General features: G+C 43.1%; 1 protein-coding gene across 1 annotated transcript in view; it reads right to left on the bottom strand.

Moving 5' to 3' along the window:
- The window catches only part of atrnl1a (attractin-like 1a), a 452296-nt gene that overhangs the window by 274490 nt on the left and 160748 nt on the right, over positions 1-17058 (bottom strand). The window contains exon 11 of the mRNA XM_083775478.1: positions 2159-2243. Within this exon, the coding sequence (XP_083631604.1) occupies positions 2159-2243 (85 nt within the window). The remainder of the gene's footprint in view (positions 1-2158; positions 2244-17058) is intronic.

The raw sequence follows: 17058 nt of genomic DNA, 5'->3' as shown, positions 1-17058 counted from the left end.
ACACTACTTTGGTCGGTAGCGAGTAATATAACGACACTACTCCTCCAAAATTGATAATCACACTACAGTTACTGGTCGCTTTAGTGCTGCAGTTACTCGTTACTTAATTGCGTCATGTGGCTGCTTTCAGCAGTGTTGCTTTGGACTAATGCACACAACGGAGATGAGTGGAACATGAACAGTAATGGTGCGCTGGAGTCGCGGACTAGAACATGTCAAATTTACGTCGTTTCGGTATTAAAATATCCGCAGCAGCACTGCTCAGTGCTCACAGCGTCTCTCTCACTGTCACCCCCACTGTCACAGAGACGGAGCAGTTGGGTGTTGCCATGTCCGCTTATTATAAGCGCCTTTGGGCTTGTATTATAATAGCCTAGTCAGGCTTCTTTTGGGCTTGTTTTCATAGACATGGCTGCTTGTTTCTCTTCCAAAACCTGGCAACACTGCCAGCTGGGAGGGTCTTGTTTGTTGTAGAACGTATTTGCTCTCTCAGAGTCACAATCACTAGTTAGTTAGCCTGACCTAAGCAGAGACATTTCTGGTCTAGAGGGGCGGGTCGCGCCTCAGAAATGCGCGCACCCTGATTGGATCTCATCGATCTGTCCGTCACCCCCGGCCCCTCCTCTCCCCCCTAGTGCAGCGCTACGTCACATCATTTAGAGCGACGCCCACCCGGAAGGGTTGACTCCCACTTTTAGACTGGTTCAGCCCACGGCTTTTTCCAGGCTTTCATCTTTCGCGCAGACGAAATGAAAGCCTGGGTATCGAGGCTACTAGTTAGTTAATGCAGAGATGAATAAACCAAATATGCCAACATGAAAAACTACATTTAATGAGCATGGAGCAGGGAACTCCACATCATAAAGAAAGGGATCCTAAAGCACTGTGAACAAACTGAACATAATTATAGGCTACTGATTTCTCTCAGTCTCATTATTTTTATTTGAATATATTTGATTTGATTGATTGAAGAATTGATTAGAAGTTTGCATAGAAAAAGTTTTACAAGGTCAAAGAACCACTGCACTAGACCGTTTTGGAAAGGCCCATTTTGTTTTATTCCTCCACAACCTGGTAGGCCTAAAGAGCATAAAGATAGATGTTGTGTATGTCCTCCTTTTATAAAGATTTGTTAAAGGGACACTTCACCCTTTTTGCAAAAAGATATATGTTAATGACGTTTAGAAGCTTTAGATCACTTTCCTGGGGGTATTTATGTGTGTAATATGTGGTTTTAGTTATTTTAGATTGTAGCAGTGAGGCTGTTGTCTCTGATGTCATGGACACTGGTCTCACTACCTTCCTGGACTACAATTCCCATAATTCTTTGGTGTACTGCTCCTCCTTGTGGATAGGGGGGAGAGCTGTCTTACTGAGACAACATGTAGTCCAGGAAGGAAGTGAGCCAGGTGTCCATGACATCAGAGACAACATGCTCACTGCTACAATCTAAAATATCTAAAACCACATATTACACACATAAAGACCCCCAGGAAAGTGTTCTAAAGCTTATAAACGTCATTAACATATATTTTTTTGCAAAAAGGGTGAAGTGTCCCTTTAAGTGGTAAATTATGTGACAATGTGACATGCAATTTTATGGAGTAACGCAAAAGTAATGTAACGAGTAATGTAACTAGTTACTTTCTCCAGGGAGTAATAAAGTAATGTAAGGCATTACTTTTTTCAAAAGTAATATGTAATATGTAGTGCCTTACTTTTATGAGTAACGGACCCCAACTCTGTGTATAGGTTACTATGGAATGGGCCGGGAAGACGTACCCGTTGAATTACTGTACTGTATAGGTTACTATGGAAGGGGGGAAGACGTACCCGTTGTACTGTATAGGTTACTATGGAAGGGGGGAAGACGTACCCGTTGTACTGTATAGGTTACTATGGAAGGGGGGAAGACGTACCCGTTGAATTACTGTACTGTATAGGTTACTATGGAAGGGGGGAAGACGTACCCGTTGAATTACTGTACTGTATAGGTTACTATGGAAGGGGGGAAGACGTACCCGTTGTACTGTATAGGTTACTATGGAAGGGGGGAAGACGTACCCGTTGTACTGTATAGGTTACTATGGAAGGGGGGAAGACGTACCCGTTGAATTACTGTACTGTATAGGTTACTATGGAAGGGGGGAAGACGTACCCGTTGCTGACCACTGCCGAATGTCCAAAACGGTTGACGTCCCTGTGAAGGTCCGGCCTGGGAAGGACTGTCCACTCGTCACATGCTGCATGTGGAGAAAAGACAGAGGCACAATAGTCCAGTCACTGACCTGAGATCAGATTCTAAAAATGTCTTCTACATCCTGACAGTTTTCTGACAAAGCTATACGTTTCTTACCGAGTGGCGCGCTACGAGCTTGTAGATCTGCTATTTTTCAATAGCTAAAGCATAGCATTATGCTAACACCAAAAGGGGTTCCCGCCCCAAAATGGGTTTTAAATGTGTTCCCAAATGTTTGCTAACCAAATGCAGGTCAATGTGGGACGAGCATGAAAAAAATCTGAAATAGATCTGCGGCACACCTTATCCAAAACTGTCACGTATACGAAAAATTCATCCATAACTAATGTACAGTTTTAACCCATTTTGGTCAAAAATCCTGAGTTTTCTGAAAAACCTTATTTTTCTGTATCAGTGGTGCTCAATATTTCATGTTGAGAACCCCAAAAATTATATGTAATATAACACCCCCCCCCATTTGAAAAATATGTTGTTCCAGGGACCTCCCCAGAAGCAAAGATTTGAGTAAAAATGTTCACTCAGTAATAATATATATATTCAAAGATTTGAGGCACATTTTCACGATAAAAAAAAGAAATAGCAGACCTACAAGTTCATAGCTTGTAGATATGCTGATTTTTCAATAGCTAAAGTAGCCTATAACATAATGCTTTAAAACACCAAAAGGGGTTCCCGCTCAAAATGGGTTACGGGTACACTGTAACTTGGCCCAGAAATACAATAGCTACTGTATATTAGGAGCATAATGTGGCCTAATCATACGTGACTGCACGGACAATCTGTGGTGCTTCCGATTCGCTGCTTCGGAGGATACGGAGAGCGCCATGCGTCCATTAAAATATACGTATAGCCTATAACGATTCAATATACAGCCTGGGGCTAAGAACAACTATACAGTCTGTTACTGCAGGCCACAGAGCACATGTACAGTACACTTACAGTGTACTGTAAGTGTCAGCAGGGGAGGATTATCCAATGGCCCAGGGGTAACGGTGGATAACAGTTACCCCTTTTATTATTGAGAGACATTGCCCAAACTGGTCTGAACGAGTGTCAATTGAGCCCATTTGCCTGTGTGCAGACAGCAGGTGAAACTAGTCCTAATATTACAGTTGCATTACTTAATTCTTCATTGAACAAACAAACTAGTCACCAGTAGTGCTGGGGCTTCCCTCATGTTAGCCACCTAGCAGCTAATGCATCAAACACTGTTAGTCACTCACCAGGGTTTGCAAATGAAATCACCACATCAGTGCTGCTTTAGATGACTCAATGTTGCTCCTCACAACAAGCTAACGTCATAATGTACACAACTGACATTTATCATTCTGTATTTTCTTAAACAGAAGTTTAGCTTTTCACTCTGCAGTTCTCCTCTCTGTTCTCACTCTGCTCTCCCTCTCTCTCTCTCGCTCTCATTGATTAGGACTCGTTTCACCTGCTGTCCCTGCACACAGGCAACAGGCTCAATTGACACTCTTTCAGACCAGTTTGGGCAATGTCTCTCATCTAATTAGGATGAACTGATCTGAGGGGGTTTTCTGTGTATACATTTCAGTGTAGCGAGGGGATATGATCATATGACTGAATGAATTAATTGTCACTTGAGGACTTTTTAACAGTTATTTATTCATTCATATTGAAGGATGAGTTAGCCCATTTTAATCCATTGTATTTATATATTTATTGTAAAGGGTGATTTAGCCCATTTTAACCTATATTCTGGACCTGGGTTACGCACAGTACTATAGAATTTACCCGGATTAGTTGTCTGTGCTGCTTTTCCTTCCTTGCACTTTCATCAGGTATGGCCGCAATGAAACGGTCCATAGAGCACCGAAGTCTGACGTCAATATCGGTACAGGTTCATGTACTTTTTATTTGCATTATAATCCCCATAGGGGGATTTTAGATCGCCTCATATAATAACTGTGTTTGAAAAATAAACATGTCACCCCGGCCGTTTCACTCATATGGATATGAAGAATCAACTGACTGAGAGAAAACGCTAATGTTACTGCTACTGAATTAGTTACATTTTCGCTAGAAACAGATTGTATCATACTGTATGAGTGACTGACTGTTGCAAACGATACAGAGACACCTCCCTGACAATAACGCAGAGACAACTTGTTTATTTTTTTGGACCACAACACTTCTATGAAACGATTTAAAGATGAGCCCAAGCTATTCTCCATAGAGAAATTACTTCCACGAACCAGGGGAATCGAAGGGATGAGCACGTTACGTCAGGACTTCGGTGCTCTATGAGCCATTGGCAAGCTACGATCAGTATTCTGAAAGTAAATGGACTGCATTTATATACTGTCTAGCTAGTCTCCTACCCACTCAGAGCACTTTACACACTTACATCCATTCACACACACACACACACACACACACACACACACACACACACACACAGATGGTAGACGTGCAGGACAAAGGCTCCATTATTCTGCTCAAGGTCACTTTCTCAACGCTAGGAGGAACCACCATTATCTACCTGAGCCACTGTATGAAAACAATGAATAAAAATAACCTACTAGCGTATGCAAATGAATTTGAGGAGAAGACCACTCATGTGTAGATTAGACTGCCCAACATTAATGAGGGGGAGGGGAGACACCGTAAAACACTTGTGACGGTGTGGGTGCTCACAGTTGGTTTGTCTTTAATCTTGATTTGCATCGCTATAGGCACTGCAACTCGTGGTTACGAAATAATGTCATACACACAATCGGATACTAAGTGAGGGTAGACTTTTAACCCATTCTGACCTGAGATCAGATTCATACGAGGTTTCCACTGGACACACACTGGTCTGATTAATAGCCTATATTATTGAGAATGTCTCACATTTTCAAATGTATAATGACAGGAGGCAAAATGTGTACATTTGGCATGATTTGGTGAAGTGCCTAAAATGTCCTAAATGCTCTTTCAGAACCATAGACTTGTTATCATGAAGCGAAAATGAATGAATATCCCATTTTTAAATGTTTAATATTAACAAATACCAAATGGACAGAGTTTTGACCATATTTCACTCAATACATTTACAACTCGGTCTCCGTGTCCCTACATTTTCAGAGCTTGGGGACTGTTGGTGAAAACAAAGGATGAGGCATGTTTTTTTCGTTTTTTTATATATATATTTTTTTATCCCACGATTTTGTAACCCATTTTTCACCCCTGTGTCAATCATCTAATGTAATCCTGGGCTCTACACACCCTCCACCAACCTAGTCCCCATATATGGGGGACAAGGGGAGAGCAACGGACTTGAACTCATGCTTCCTTCATGCCTGAGTGTCCAAGTTGCTCCTTTACACCTGACAGGGGGGAGTTTCCCTGGTTGGACGTGGAAGGAACACGTTATTCCAACCAGTTCCTTTCCCCTCCATCAGGCGCCCCGGCTGGCCAGGGGGAGGTTTTGTTTGAGTTTGTCGTTTGTTATTTAAAAAAATGGTGGAAAGAACTCTTAATAGTTGCACATTGATTTGGAAAATAAAGGGACATCGAGTGCAATACAGGTTCAAAACTAAAAACACAAATTGTCTACAATCTCATTAAAGTATAATATCGCATTTTGATATTCATCATCAGCTCTCATACTGTAGCTGTAGATTTTGAAATCTGACAGCTTCTTCTCACATTTCCAACTACTGATCTGGATACACACACATCTATACATCTCTTACATTCGTCAGGCAGCCTCTGTAGACATTCTTAAAGCTCAGCTCAAGACCCACTTCTACAACATTGCTTTTAAGTGATACTTTATTTATTTTTTGTTATTCATGTCCTCACTGTATTGTATTACTGCTTGTTTTTTAATGTCGTTGCCCTGCTTTATCTGTTCTTATCTTTGTACCACTGCCTTCTCCTGATTTGACACTGCGCTATTGTCCTATTGTTTTAAACTGCATGCCTGTTTTAATGTTGTTTTGTTTTGCTTTTGTTTTTATTATTTTTTCTGCTCTGTAAAGCACTTTGAGCTACATTTATGTATGAAAGGTGCTATATAAATAAAGTTTATTATTATTATTATTATCTGTAGGCAATAAAAGGAGGTGTGAGCGAAAATACATCGCATGGATGCAACTGGGACGTATCCTCAGTATCCGAAGGTCGTTTTGGGTCTCGCCAACATCATACCCCTCACTCGGGTGACCCAGCCGGGGGTGATCAAGTCCCGACATACGTCCCAGTATAGCTACCCTCGAGCAGACCCACTAGGGAAAGACCAGGGCCACACAATCCGTTGGAACCACTCCGGTTGGCCCTCCTAAAACCCATTCTGAACGGGAACCCATTTTGGTGTTAGCATCATGTTATGCTTTAGCTATTGAAAAATAGCAGATCTACAAGCTCATAGCGCGCCACCGAGTGGCGCGCTACGAGCTTGTAGGTCTGCTATTTTTGAAAAATCGAAGAACGACTGACATTTTTAGAATCTGATCTCAGGCCAGAATGGGTTAATCAGACCAGTGTGTGTCCAGTGGAAACCTCGTATGAATCTGATCTCAGGTCAGAATGGGCTAAAGGCCTCATCGAAGGTTTTTGGGCTTCCTCCTCACGGAGGATGCAGGTGAGATATTGATACAGAGAGAACATCATGATTCTAACCTTTTCACACTTTCACACTTTCACACACAGAAGATAGGATAGACAGCCTGGTAGACAACTTCATCAAATACAGTATTAAGTACCACAATCTCTCTCTCTTTGTCTATAGCTATCAGTGGGGCGATCAACACTGTATATTTTACCATTTGGGTTTTACAACTATGATGTTTTAATGACTCCCACGTGGCCCCATTATATTAATATGGAAATCAATGTGTGCACATGCATGTGTGCATGTGTGTGTGTGTGTGTGTGTGTGTGTGTCACAGGGTGTGTGTGTGTGTGTGTGTGTGTGTGTGTGTGTGTGCGTGTGTGTGTGTGTGTGTGTGTGTGTGTGTGTGTGTGTGTGTGTGTGTGTGTGTGTGTGTGTGTGTGTGTCACTGTGTGTGTATGTGTGTGTGTGTAAAGGTGCCATTTACCCAGATGAGTTCTCCTCCGTGTAAACGGAGAGAGAGCCAGGGAGTCGTGCTGATGCACTGGCGGCCAGGTTGCTAACGACCTCGTTAAGCGGCCTGCTAATTGGGAACGCTTGTTTTTAAAAAGCCACTGAGCACAGAATATGACAGGATGATGGGGTGGGGTCGTTCCAATCGCCTCGAGGAGGGTGTGTAGGGGAGCGAGGGCTCCGTCGCTCGCCGGGGGGGGGGGGGGGGGGTGTATGGGGGGCCCGGGTCAAAGGTCAATCGTATTACCGTGCCAATCAAGAGTGCGGCCGATGCGGTCAATTGGGGTGCAGACCGGAGGTGTACACTTTGGCAGGACGGTGACAGTGATGTCAGGGAACAGGACCAAGTTATAACAAGCTTAGCTGTTTATGTGTGTATCCTTGTTTGATTCAGGGCTGCATATTATTGGAAAAACTATTATTTTGACCGAGTAACTATTGATAACTATTTGATTTGATTATTTTGGCGCTCTCACAAGATATTTTTACACAGAAGAGAATTCCAAAAAAATTCACACCTGTGTGAACTGAGTGGTGCAACTCCCCTCTCTCTCTCTCTCTCTCTCTCTCTCTCATTAGCAGGCAACAGTGCAGCACTATCCCTACCTCTGTTTCTGGCACAACAGCGCCCCTACTGGTACTCATAGTCATAGTGGTGCTCACAGTCACATAGGTGCATGGGTGGGTGGGTTAACGTCACATACAGTAGGCGCATAGGCACGGACATTGCTGTTCCTTGGAGTGGTTGCGCCACTCAAAAACGGTGTGTCCAGTTCCACAAGGTATCATATTATGTACAGTATCAAAGGAATAACATATTTTTGAAAATACGCGTCACGATGCAGTGTGAGCTTGTGTACGCTTGTAGAGGTCAACGTATGTTTTGTGATAATAATTCAAATCTACAAAGTAACTATAAGTGTTCAAATAATTGTAGTGGGAGTAAAAGTATATGACATGTTGGCTCTGAGATGTGAGGTATTGAAGTATTGACATTTGGAAATGCTCCAGTAAAGTGAAAGTACCACAACATTGTACTTGAGTACAGTACTTCCACCAGTGCCTCCAGCGCAGACAAAGGGGAGCTACTGTGTTGCTCACCTTGAGGTATTCAAAACGCAACGAATTCTGGGAGAGGGGCCTGGCTAGAGATTAATGAGAACAAAAGACCTTTTGTAATATTTAATTACAATTCATGTTGTAAAATAATTGGGATTTCAGCTGTCCACGATTCAGACCGATGATAGAATTGTTGGGCATGTATTAAACCAAATTAAAAAAAAGCAAAAATTGACCACCCCAAATCAGAGCTCAATTGTGAAGTATTATGTTTTAATATATTAAATTATTAAACTTAAATTGAGGTTGTTGGAGCAAGTCCACCATTATTCATCTGTATTAACTAAATACAGTATATTGATTCAAACGTTAATTAGTTTTTCAGAGATTTCTGAATTGAGTGTGATTTCTCAGACCTTCAGTTTATAATTATGAAAGCCTATTTCAATAAGCTGAAGTTCATAAACTATTGGGTTATTCTAAGCAAGTGATACCTCATTTTGTAGCTCTGATGCTCTTATATTCTCGCTGCTTCTTTACCGTTTTTCATTACTATTTGCTTTACCATTTGGATTTTGATGTATCATTGTTATTGTCAAGACAAGAATGTCACTAACTGAAATGTCGTCAAGGCTGTACAGTAAATGCAACCATAAAACAAAGCCCCTGAGAGTGCTCTGTAAATTCAGCAAATTATTATTATTTATTATTCATTTTGTTTGGTATAGGCTTTAATATTAACCCATTTTGCGCGGGAACCCGTTTTGGTGTTAGCATTACGTTGTGCTTTAGCTATTGAAAAATAGCAGATCTACAAGCTCATAGCGCTACGAGCTTGTAGGTCTGCTATTTTTTTTAAAGTCGAAGAGCGACTGACATAGAAGACATTTTTAGAATCTGATCTCAGGTCAGAATGAAAACTGTCAGGATGTAGAAGACATTTTTTAGAATCTGATCTCAGGTCTGAATGGGTTGATCAGACCAGTGTGTGTCCGGTGGAAACCTTGTATGAATCTGATCTCAGGTCAGAATGGGTTAAGTCCCGCCCGTGGTTGTGTCCCTCTTCGCACCCATTGGTTGCCGTTTTGTGGTTGGACAAAAATCCTTTCTCTCCATCCACTAATTCTCTCCATCCACTAACTGTTCTCCAGTTGCTTCGTATTGATATTCTCTGCATTCGATCCTTATTTTAAATGTGGTATCAGAAAAAAAGGAACATCACAGGTGCAGCATGGTGACTGACTGTTTTTAGTTTATTTTTTTCTTCCAAAAATGATGTTTTAGCAAATTCAACATAAACAAGGAGGAGCCAGGGCGGAAGGCAGAAAGAGCCTGCATGTTTTTTTGTTTTTTTATATATATATATTTTCTATCCCACGATTTTGTAACCCATTTTTCACCCCTGTGTCAATCATCTAATGTGATCCTGGGCTCTATACACACCCTCCACCAACCTAGCCCCCATATATGGGGGGGGACAAGGGGAGAGCAACGGACTTGAACTCATGCTTCCTTCATGCCCGAGTGTCCAAGTTGCTCCTTGCATGGTTATAGTCAGTCAGGGACCGATCAGAAGGCTGACACATAGCAGCATAAAATAAGATACAAAAGGTTTTCACTGCCTGGCGCTGGGTGATGGCGTCAGAGTTGGGACAACCGCTACGACGTGATCATGTGCTGGATAAGATTGCCCACCCCTGCTCTAAACACCTCCAGGCTGTGTTCAAAGGTCCATTGAAGCGATTCTGATGAGAAATGGAGGCCTTGTTGTGGCTGCCCGGGGCTATACTATATAGCCTAGGATTCTCAGACAGGAGCCGTTGCTACTGGAGCTATAGCTAGTCTGTCCTCGAAGGCACGGGAACCCTCTCAACTCCACTCTTACATTATTGCACACACGCACACGTTGGCAACACGCACCCATAAACATACAGATTTTTTTAATTTCCTTTGCAGGATATGAGAAAAGTCGACGTTAATAATGCATGTCGGGAGGAGAAATCGGGAGTCCAGATCAGAGCAGAGCAGACAGCCGGCTGACTGACTGACAGTCTGATCTGATCTGCACTAATGGAACACTTAATGAAGAAACAGATGGTGGCGGGCATGGGGTGTTGGGGGGGGGGGGGGGGGGGTCGCATTCAGCAGCAGCCACTGTCTTCTGCCCCAATACTGTAACAGGACATCCATCCGTCTCCCCCAACCAGCACTGAGCCTTTCAGTGGTGTGTGTGTGTGTGCGCGCGGTATATGCTGTGTGCATACATAGCACACACGTACAGGAATACATGTGTGTCATTTGCTGCACATACGTGTATGTGGGTGGTGCGCGCGCATGCACCCACACACGGCGGGGGTTGGAGAAAGGCAACATTTTTTAATTAGAGTTCACCCCTCCACCCTCACCCCCCACACCAAAATCTAATTAGAAGTATAAGGGCATGGATGAGGGGGGCACGGGGGGGGGGGGGCACGGGGAGAGCGGAGAGAGACAGCAAGGAGAGAGAGGGAGAGAGAGAGAGAGAGAGAGAGAGAGAGAGGGAGAGAGAGGGAGAGGGAGAGAGAGAGAGAGAGAGAGAGAGAGAGAGAGAGAGGGAGAGAGAGAGAGAGAGGGGCTGGTGGGTTCGTGGAATTAAACCCAAATGAAAAGTGCCTTCTGTGTCGACCCGAATCTAATGCACGCCAGCATGGGGAAGCTAATAAACACAGTGATTTCCACCTCCCAAGGTTGGCGCGGCAAAACAAAAACAAATTAGCAGCTCAAAAAGAGCCAGCCGCTGCACGGCAGCGAGGAGTAAAGAACAATGAATGGAGAGAGATGGGGCGGACTGGATGGCTGTTATGTGACTTCCACAGGTGGAACTAATTAATTATCTCTCGGAGCGACGGGAGAAGGGGTAGCACTGAAGACTGAAGAGGGGTCAGAGAGCAGGAAAACACACTTTACAGTTAAATACCAAGGGAATTAATTGAACTAATTAATTGGGTACATTTATTACATTATTACACTTTGACTTAAAATAATACTTTGGTTTTCATCATAATTGAAAGAGTTAGAAAAAAAAAGAAACATGTGTTATGTTATACGTATGCGCCATTGTTGTTTCCCTCTCCTGTAATGTCTGTGCTAACCCGGGGTTCTTTTCAAAAAACAAAATAAAAAGTTGGTCACAAAAAAAATAAAAAATACTTTGTTTTATTTTACAGTAGTGCGGTGAGTGTGCCCAATGTTATACTTCATCATAGGACGGTGTTACATGAAAAAAGCATGAGAAAGCAATGAGTGTTTGTTTTTTTCCGTAGAATGTCCATCCAGGTATAACCCATTCTGAACGGGGACCCATTTTGGTGTTAGCATCGGGACCGTACCTATGTTCCCTCAGCTCTATGTTCCCTCAGCCTACGACAACCTACCTCCTCCCTCACCCTAACCCTAACCTCCCCCGGGGCAGACACCTAAACCTAACCGCAACCCTCTCCCAACCCGCAGCGCACCTCGGGGCTGAGGGAACATAGGGCTGAGGGAACATAGGTATGACCCCTTAGCATCATGTTATGCTTTAGCTATTGAAAAATAGCAGATCCACCGAGTGGCGCGCTACGAGCTTGTAGGTCTGCTATTTCTTTTTTAAATCGAAGAACGGCGAAGAACGACTGAAACATAGTTTTTTTCAGAAAATTATCAGGAGAAGACATTTTTAGAATCTGATCTCAGGTCAATCTCAGGTTGAGAGCACCCCGCACTTCATACGGGCGTGATTTGTATTTAACTTCCAGGTTCAGTAACATCAGCAACTGATTTACCAGGTTTAGATAAACAATAAAGACTCCCACAGACACTTTTGGACCTTACTGTTAGAAGTTACAACTAGACTCTGCAACCTTCTAAAACAACCTTTGCGAATCTTGGATATAAAGTGTCCTTAAAGTGAGTTAAATATAGTGAAATGTTGGGCTACTACACAATATCCAGATTCCTGCTTTGGTAAAATGGTAAATGGTGCATTTATATAGCGCCTTTATCCAAGGCGCTTTACATAGATTGTGCATTACATTCACCACATTCATACACAGATTGCGGCGGAAGCCATGCAAGGCACCAACCAGCACATCGGGAGCAATTTGGGGTTCAGTGGCTTGCCCAAGGACACTTCGACATGTGGACAGGAGGAGCCGGGATTCGAACCGCCGACCCATGGATCATTGGACGACCTGCTCTACCTCCTGAGCCACAGTCGCTTTGGATTTCACTTCGCTCTCTTCCACCCCTCCAATGTCTGTACCAAGGGGGAGTCATGGTGACATCAACATCCAATGTCTGTACGCAAATATGTTTGCTTTAATAAAGCAAACTTTGATTATTTGTGATTATTCTGGTCTTTTAATATTACATTTTATTGTTTGCTAATTTCTCAAAGCATGTCAAGTATACTGTACCAGTAAGCCAGCAGCATTGTTGGTGAAAACAAACATAGACGTCTTATCATTAATACATTCTTCTATTCTATTTTCCTTCATTAAATTAGATTATTATTTTTATCTGGTGTGTATAGGCAACATTGTTTTGCAATAGCAAAATGAAAGAATACCTTTATGCCTACTACAAATTCAATAATAAATTATGATTAAATGTAAAAAAAGAAAGAAAAAGAAAAGCAAAAGAAAACCTCTTACTACCTGTGTCAATGATGACACTCGTTGCTATGCGAAAACCTCGAAACAAAGTCTATTCGTCAGGGAATCAAGTTAGCACATTTCTTTTTTGCTACACTTTTATGCCAAAAATATCCAAAATCAAAGACAATATCGAGTCATGGCTTTTGTTTTGCTCCCGATCATTTGAAAATGACGTGATCAGCCCACGATTCCAGTCACGTGATCGGATCGGGGACAACCTTAACCCATTCTGACCTGAGATCAGATTCATACGAGGTTTCCACTGGACACACACTGGTCTGATTAACCCATTCTGACCTGAGATCAGATTCATACGAGGTTTCCACTGGACACACACTGGTCTGATTAACCCATTCTGACCTGAGATCAGATTCTAAAAAAAATCAGTCGTTCTTCGATTTTTCAAAAATAGCAGACCTACAAGCTCGTAGCATAACATGATGCTGACACCAAAAGGGGTTCCCGCGCAAAATGGGTTAATTAATGTGCTATACAAGGCATGGATTTGGAGAATTAAAAGTACAGCGAATTAAAAAGCAACTGCCTGTGTTTCATTGCCTTGATGAAAATATGTTTGGTGCAACAACAAAAAAAAGAGAAAAATAATTTCATTATGTTTGTGTTGTGTCTGTGTCTATTTAAATACCATGCATTGCACATAGTAATCAGTGAACAGCAGCTTCATCTGATTTATTTCTCCACGGAGAGAGAAAAAAGTTTCCGCATAAAAACTAAAGAGCTATAACACAACTAGGGGTGCAAATTGTTGATTACTTTCTTGGCAATTATTCTATTGGTTGCTTTTTTTCAACTAATCAAATAATATATTTTTAACCCATTTTGACCTGAGATCAGATTCTAAAAATGTCTTCTACATCCTGACAGTTTTTTGAAAAAGCCATGTTTCTATGTCAGTCGTTCTTCGATAAAAAAAATAAATAGCAGACCTACAAGCTCGTAGGGCGCCACTCGGTGGCGCCCTACGAGCTTGTAGATCTGCCAGAACGAGACGATCTCGTGAAAAGTTACTGTATACCCCGCTGTGCCATCCACGAGATTTGATTAATAAGCATTGATCCATTTATTTAATTCTTTTTTTTTTACTCACATGGTAGAAACACCTACAACCCGATCCGACGCAATCCGCGGCCTCTCGCACGCTTAACAGTTTGACTCCATAAAACGCTTTACCCGCATTTTAATCAAATATTCTACGCTGCCGAGATTGTTTTATTACCTTTAGAGCATACGCTGAAGTATTTGCCAGCTTTCAACCACGAAAATCCGGCGAAAAATGGTTTGATGGTTTGTTGTTGATGATCAGAAGCACCAGCGGCCATGACGATGCGGAACGAAACCAGTGCAGATCAAGTTGTAGTCCAAACAAACCCCCCGTCCACTTGGGCTCAATTTCCCAGAAGCCCTAGCAGCCCAGATAACGACTCGATTTACGGTTTCGTCGTCATGACGTGACGGCCTCGTCACCAGGTCCCGGATGAATCCGCTGTTTCTTTTTAATTATTTTAAAACGGCGGATTAAACGCATTAAACAAATGTCGGGGTATAGCAACACTGGATTAAACAATTAGCGGCCCTCAAACTTTTAATGGCATGTAATGTTTGTGTTCGGGACAAGATGATGTACATTTTCCCTTCATTGTCAATGGCGTTTTTTAAAACAAACATGGAACTAAAGACAAACAAACCTGTATATAGGAGGGGCTAGTGCCCCTCAAAAAGAACATCAAACCAATAGGTTCCATTAGCTGTTGGAATTGCGCCCCTAAACACAACAGTTCCAAAGTTGAAAACCCTGTGTGCTTCAAAACTAACTACGATAAGACATTAGGCCACCTACCACGCATCTGTCTAAACAGTCAACAAGAAGGAAATGTAGGCCAAAGGATAGCAAGAAAGTGCCATATAGGGCACAGGGTTGGCAAGGAAAAGGAAAGGAAAGGTACTATGTTTGTTTACCCAGGGTAACTGGACTAAGCTCAAGAACTTGTTTACAGCCAGGCCCTGCTCATAGAACATTTCATGGTAGAGGTTCAATGCCTTGTCCATAAGGGCACTTCGGCGGTGGTCATTTTAACGTGCCGGTTCCGGGGATACGAACTAGCGACCTTCCGATATCAAGACCGCTCCGCAAACCGTTCGGCCACCGCTGCCTCAATGATTCGATATTCTGGCTAATAAGGCTGAGCTGGTACTGTATTACACTGAGCTGAATGAGCTGAATGAGGTGGAGTTCTCTACCAGTGGGGTTTCATATACTGCAGCGATTGGATTGGCAGCTCGGCAGAATCTTCAGTGAGGTTATTGCATAGTGCCAAACCTACAGGAGCCAGACAGCACTGCAGTGTGGTGGGGTCTTGAAGGAAAGCAGACTCATGGAGTCACAAGGTTGTTGTATATGGAAATGGAAATACTAGCTTCAGAGGGCAAGACTTCCCAGGGAAGAAGACAGGTTTAGTCTGAGTTGAGGTTTTTTTTTGAGGTGGTGGGGATTACGTCCTCCGAGAGATATCGGCCCGGGCGTGCAGTGCGGAGCATCTGCTCCTCAGCCCTCAGTCAAACTGCAAAACAACGCTAATTAACTGACCTGAGATCAGATTCATACAAGGTTTCCACTGGACACACACTGGTCTGATTAACCCATTCTGACCCGAGATCAGATTCTAAAAAATGTCAGTCGCTCTTCGATTTTTCAAAAATAGCAGACCTACAAGCTCGTAGCGCGCCACTCGTTGGCGCGCTATGAGCTTGTAGATCTGCTATTTTTCAATAGCTAAAGCATGACATGATGCCGACACCAAAATGGGTTCCCGTTCAGAATGGGCTAATTAAGAACGATGCAGAGGCTTTGAACGTCACAGGAAAACCTCATATCCAATGGCTAAACCTGACGCAGCATCGGGGCCGAGAGAAGTTCCCAAATTGAAAAACGTCGGTGCAAATTAAACCACCGTTTCCACCTGCACGTCTACATGTTTCCCTATACACTACACCGTGTCTCTCTCTTCACCTGCACGTCTACATGTTTCCCTATACACTACACCGTGTCTCTCTCTTCACCTGCACGTCTACATGTTTCCCTATACACTACACCGTGTCTCTCTCTCCACCTGCACGTCTACATGTTTCCCTATACACTACACCGTGTCTCTCTCTCCACCTGCACGTCTACATGTTTCCCTATACACTACACCGTGTCTCTCTCTTCACCTGCACGTCTACATGTTTCCCTATACACTACACCGTGTCTCTCTCTCCACCTGCACGTCTACATGTTTCCCTATACACTACACCGTGTCTCTCTCTTCACCTGCACGTCTACATGTTTCCCTATACACTACACCGTGTCTCTCTCTTCACCTGCACGTCTACATGTTTCCCTATACACTACACCGTGTCTCTCTCTCCACCTGCACGTCTACATGTTTCCCTATACACAACACCGTGTCTCTCTCTCCACCTGCACGTCTACATGTTTCCCTATACACTACACCGTGTCTCTCTCTTCACCTGCACGTCTACATGTTTCCCTATACACTACACCGTGTCTCTCTCTCCACCTGCACGTCTACATGTTTCCCTATACACTACACCGTGTCTCTCTCTTCACCTGCACGTCTACATGTTTCCCTATACACTACACCGTGTCTCTCTCTTCACCTGCACGTCTACATGTTTCCCTATACACTACACCGTGTCTCTCTCTTCACCTGCACGTCTACATGTTTCCCTATACACTACACCGTGTCTCTCTCTCCACCTGCACGTCTACATGTTTCCCTATACACTACACCGTGTCTCTCTCTTCACCTGCACGTCTACATGTTTCCCTATACACTACACCGTGTCTCTCTCTTCACCTGCACGTCTACATGTTTCCCTATACACTACACCGTGTCTCTCTCTCCACCTGCACGTCTACATGTTTCCCTATACACTACACCGTGTCTCTCTCTCCACCTGCACGT

This window comes from Protomyctophum parallelum (assembly GCF_964188405.1).
Source record: "Protomyctophum parallelum genome assembly, chromosome: 10".
Taxonomy (NCBI): Eukaryota; Metazoa; Chordata; class Actinopteri; order Myctophiformes; family Myctophidae; genus Protomyctophum; species Protomyctophum parallelum.
Note: the sequence above shows the minus strand (reverse complement) of the source record. Positions and strands in the feature narration are given on the sequence as shown.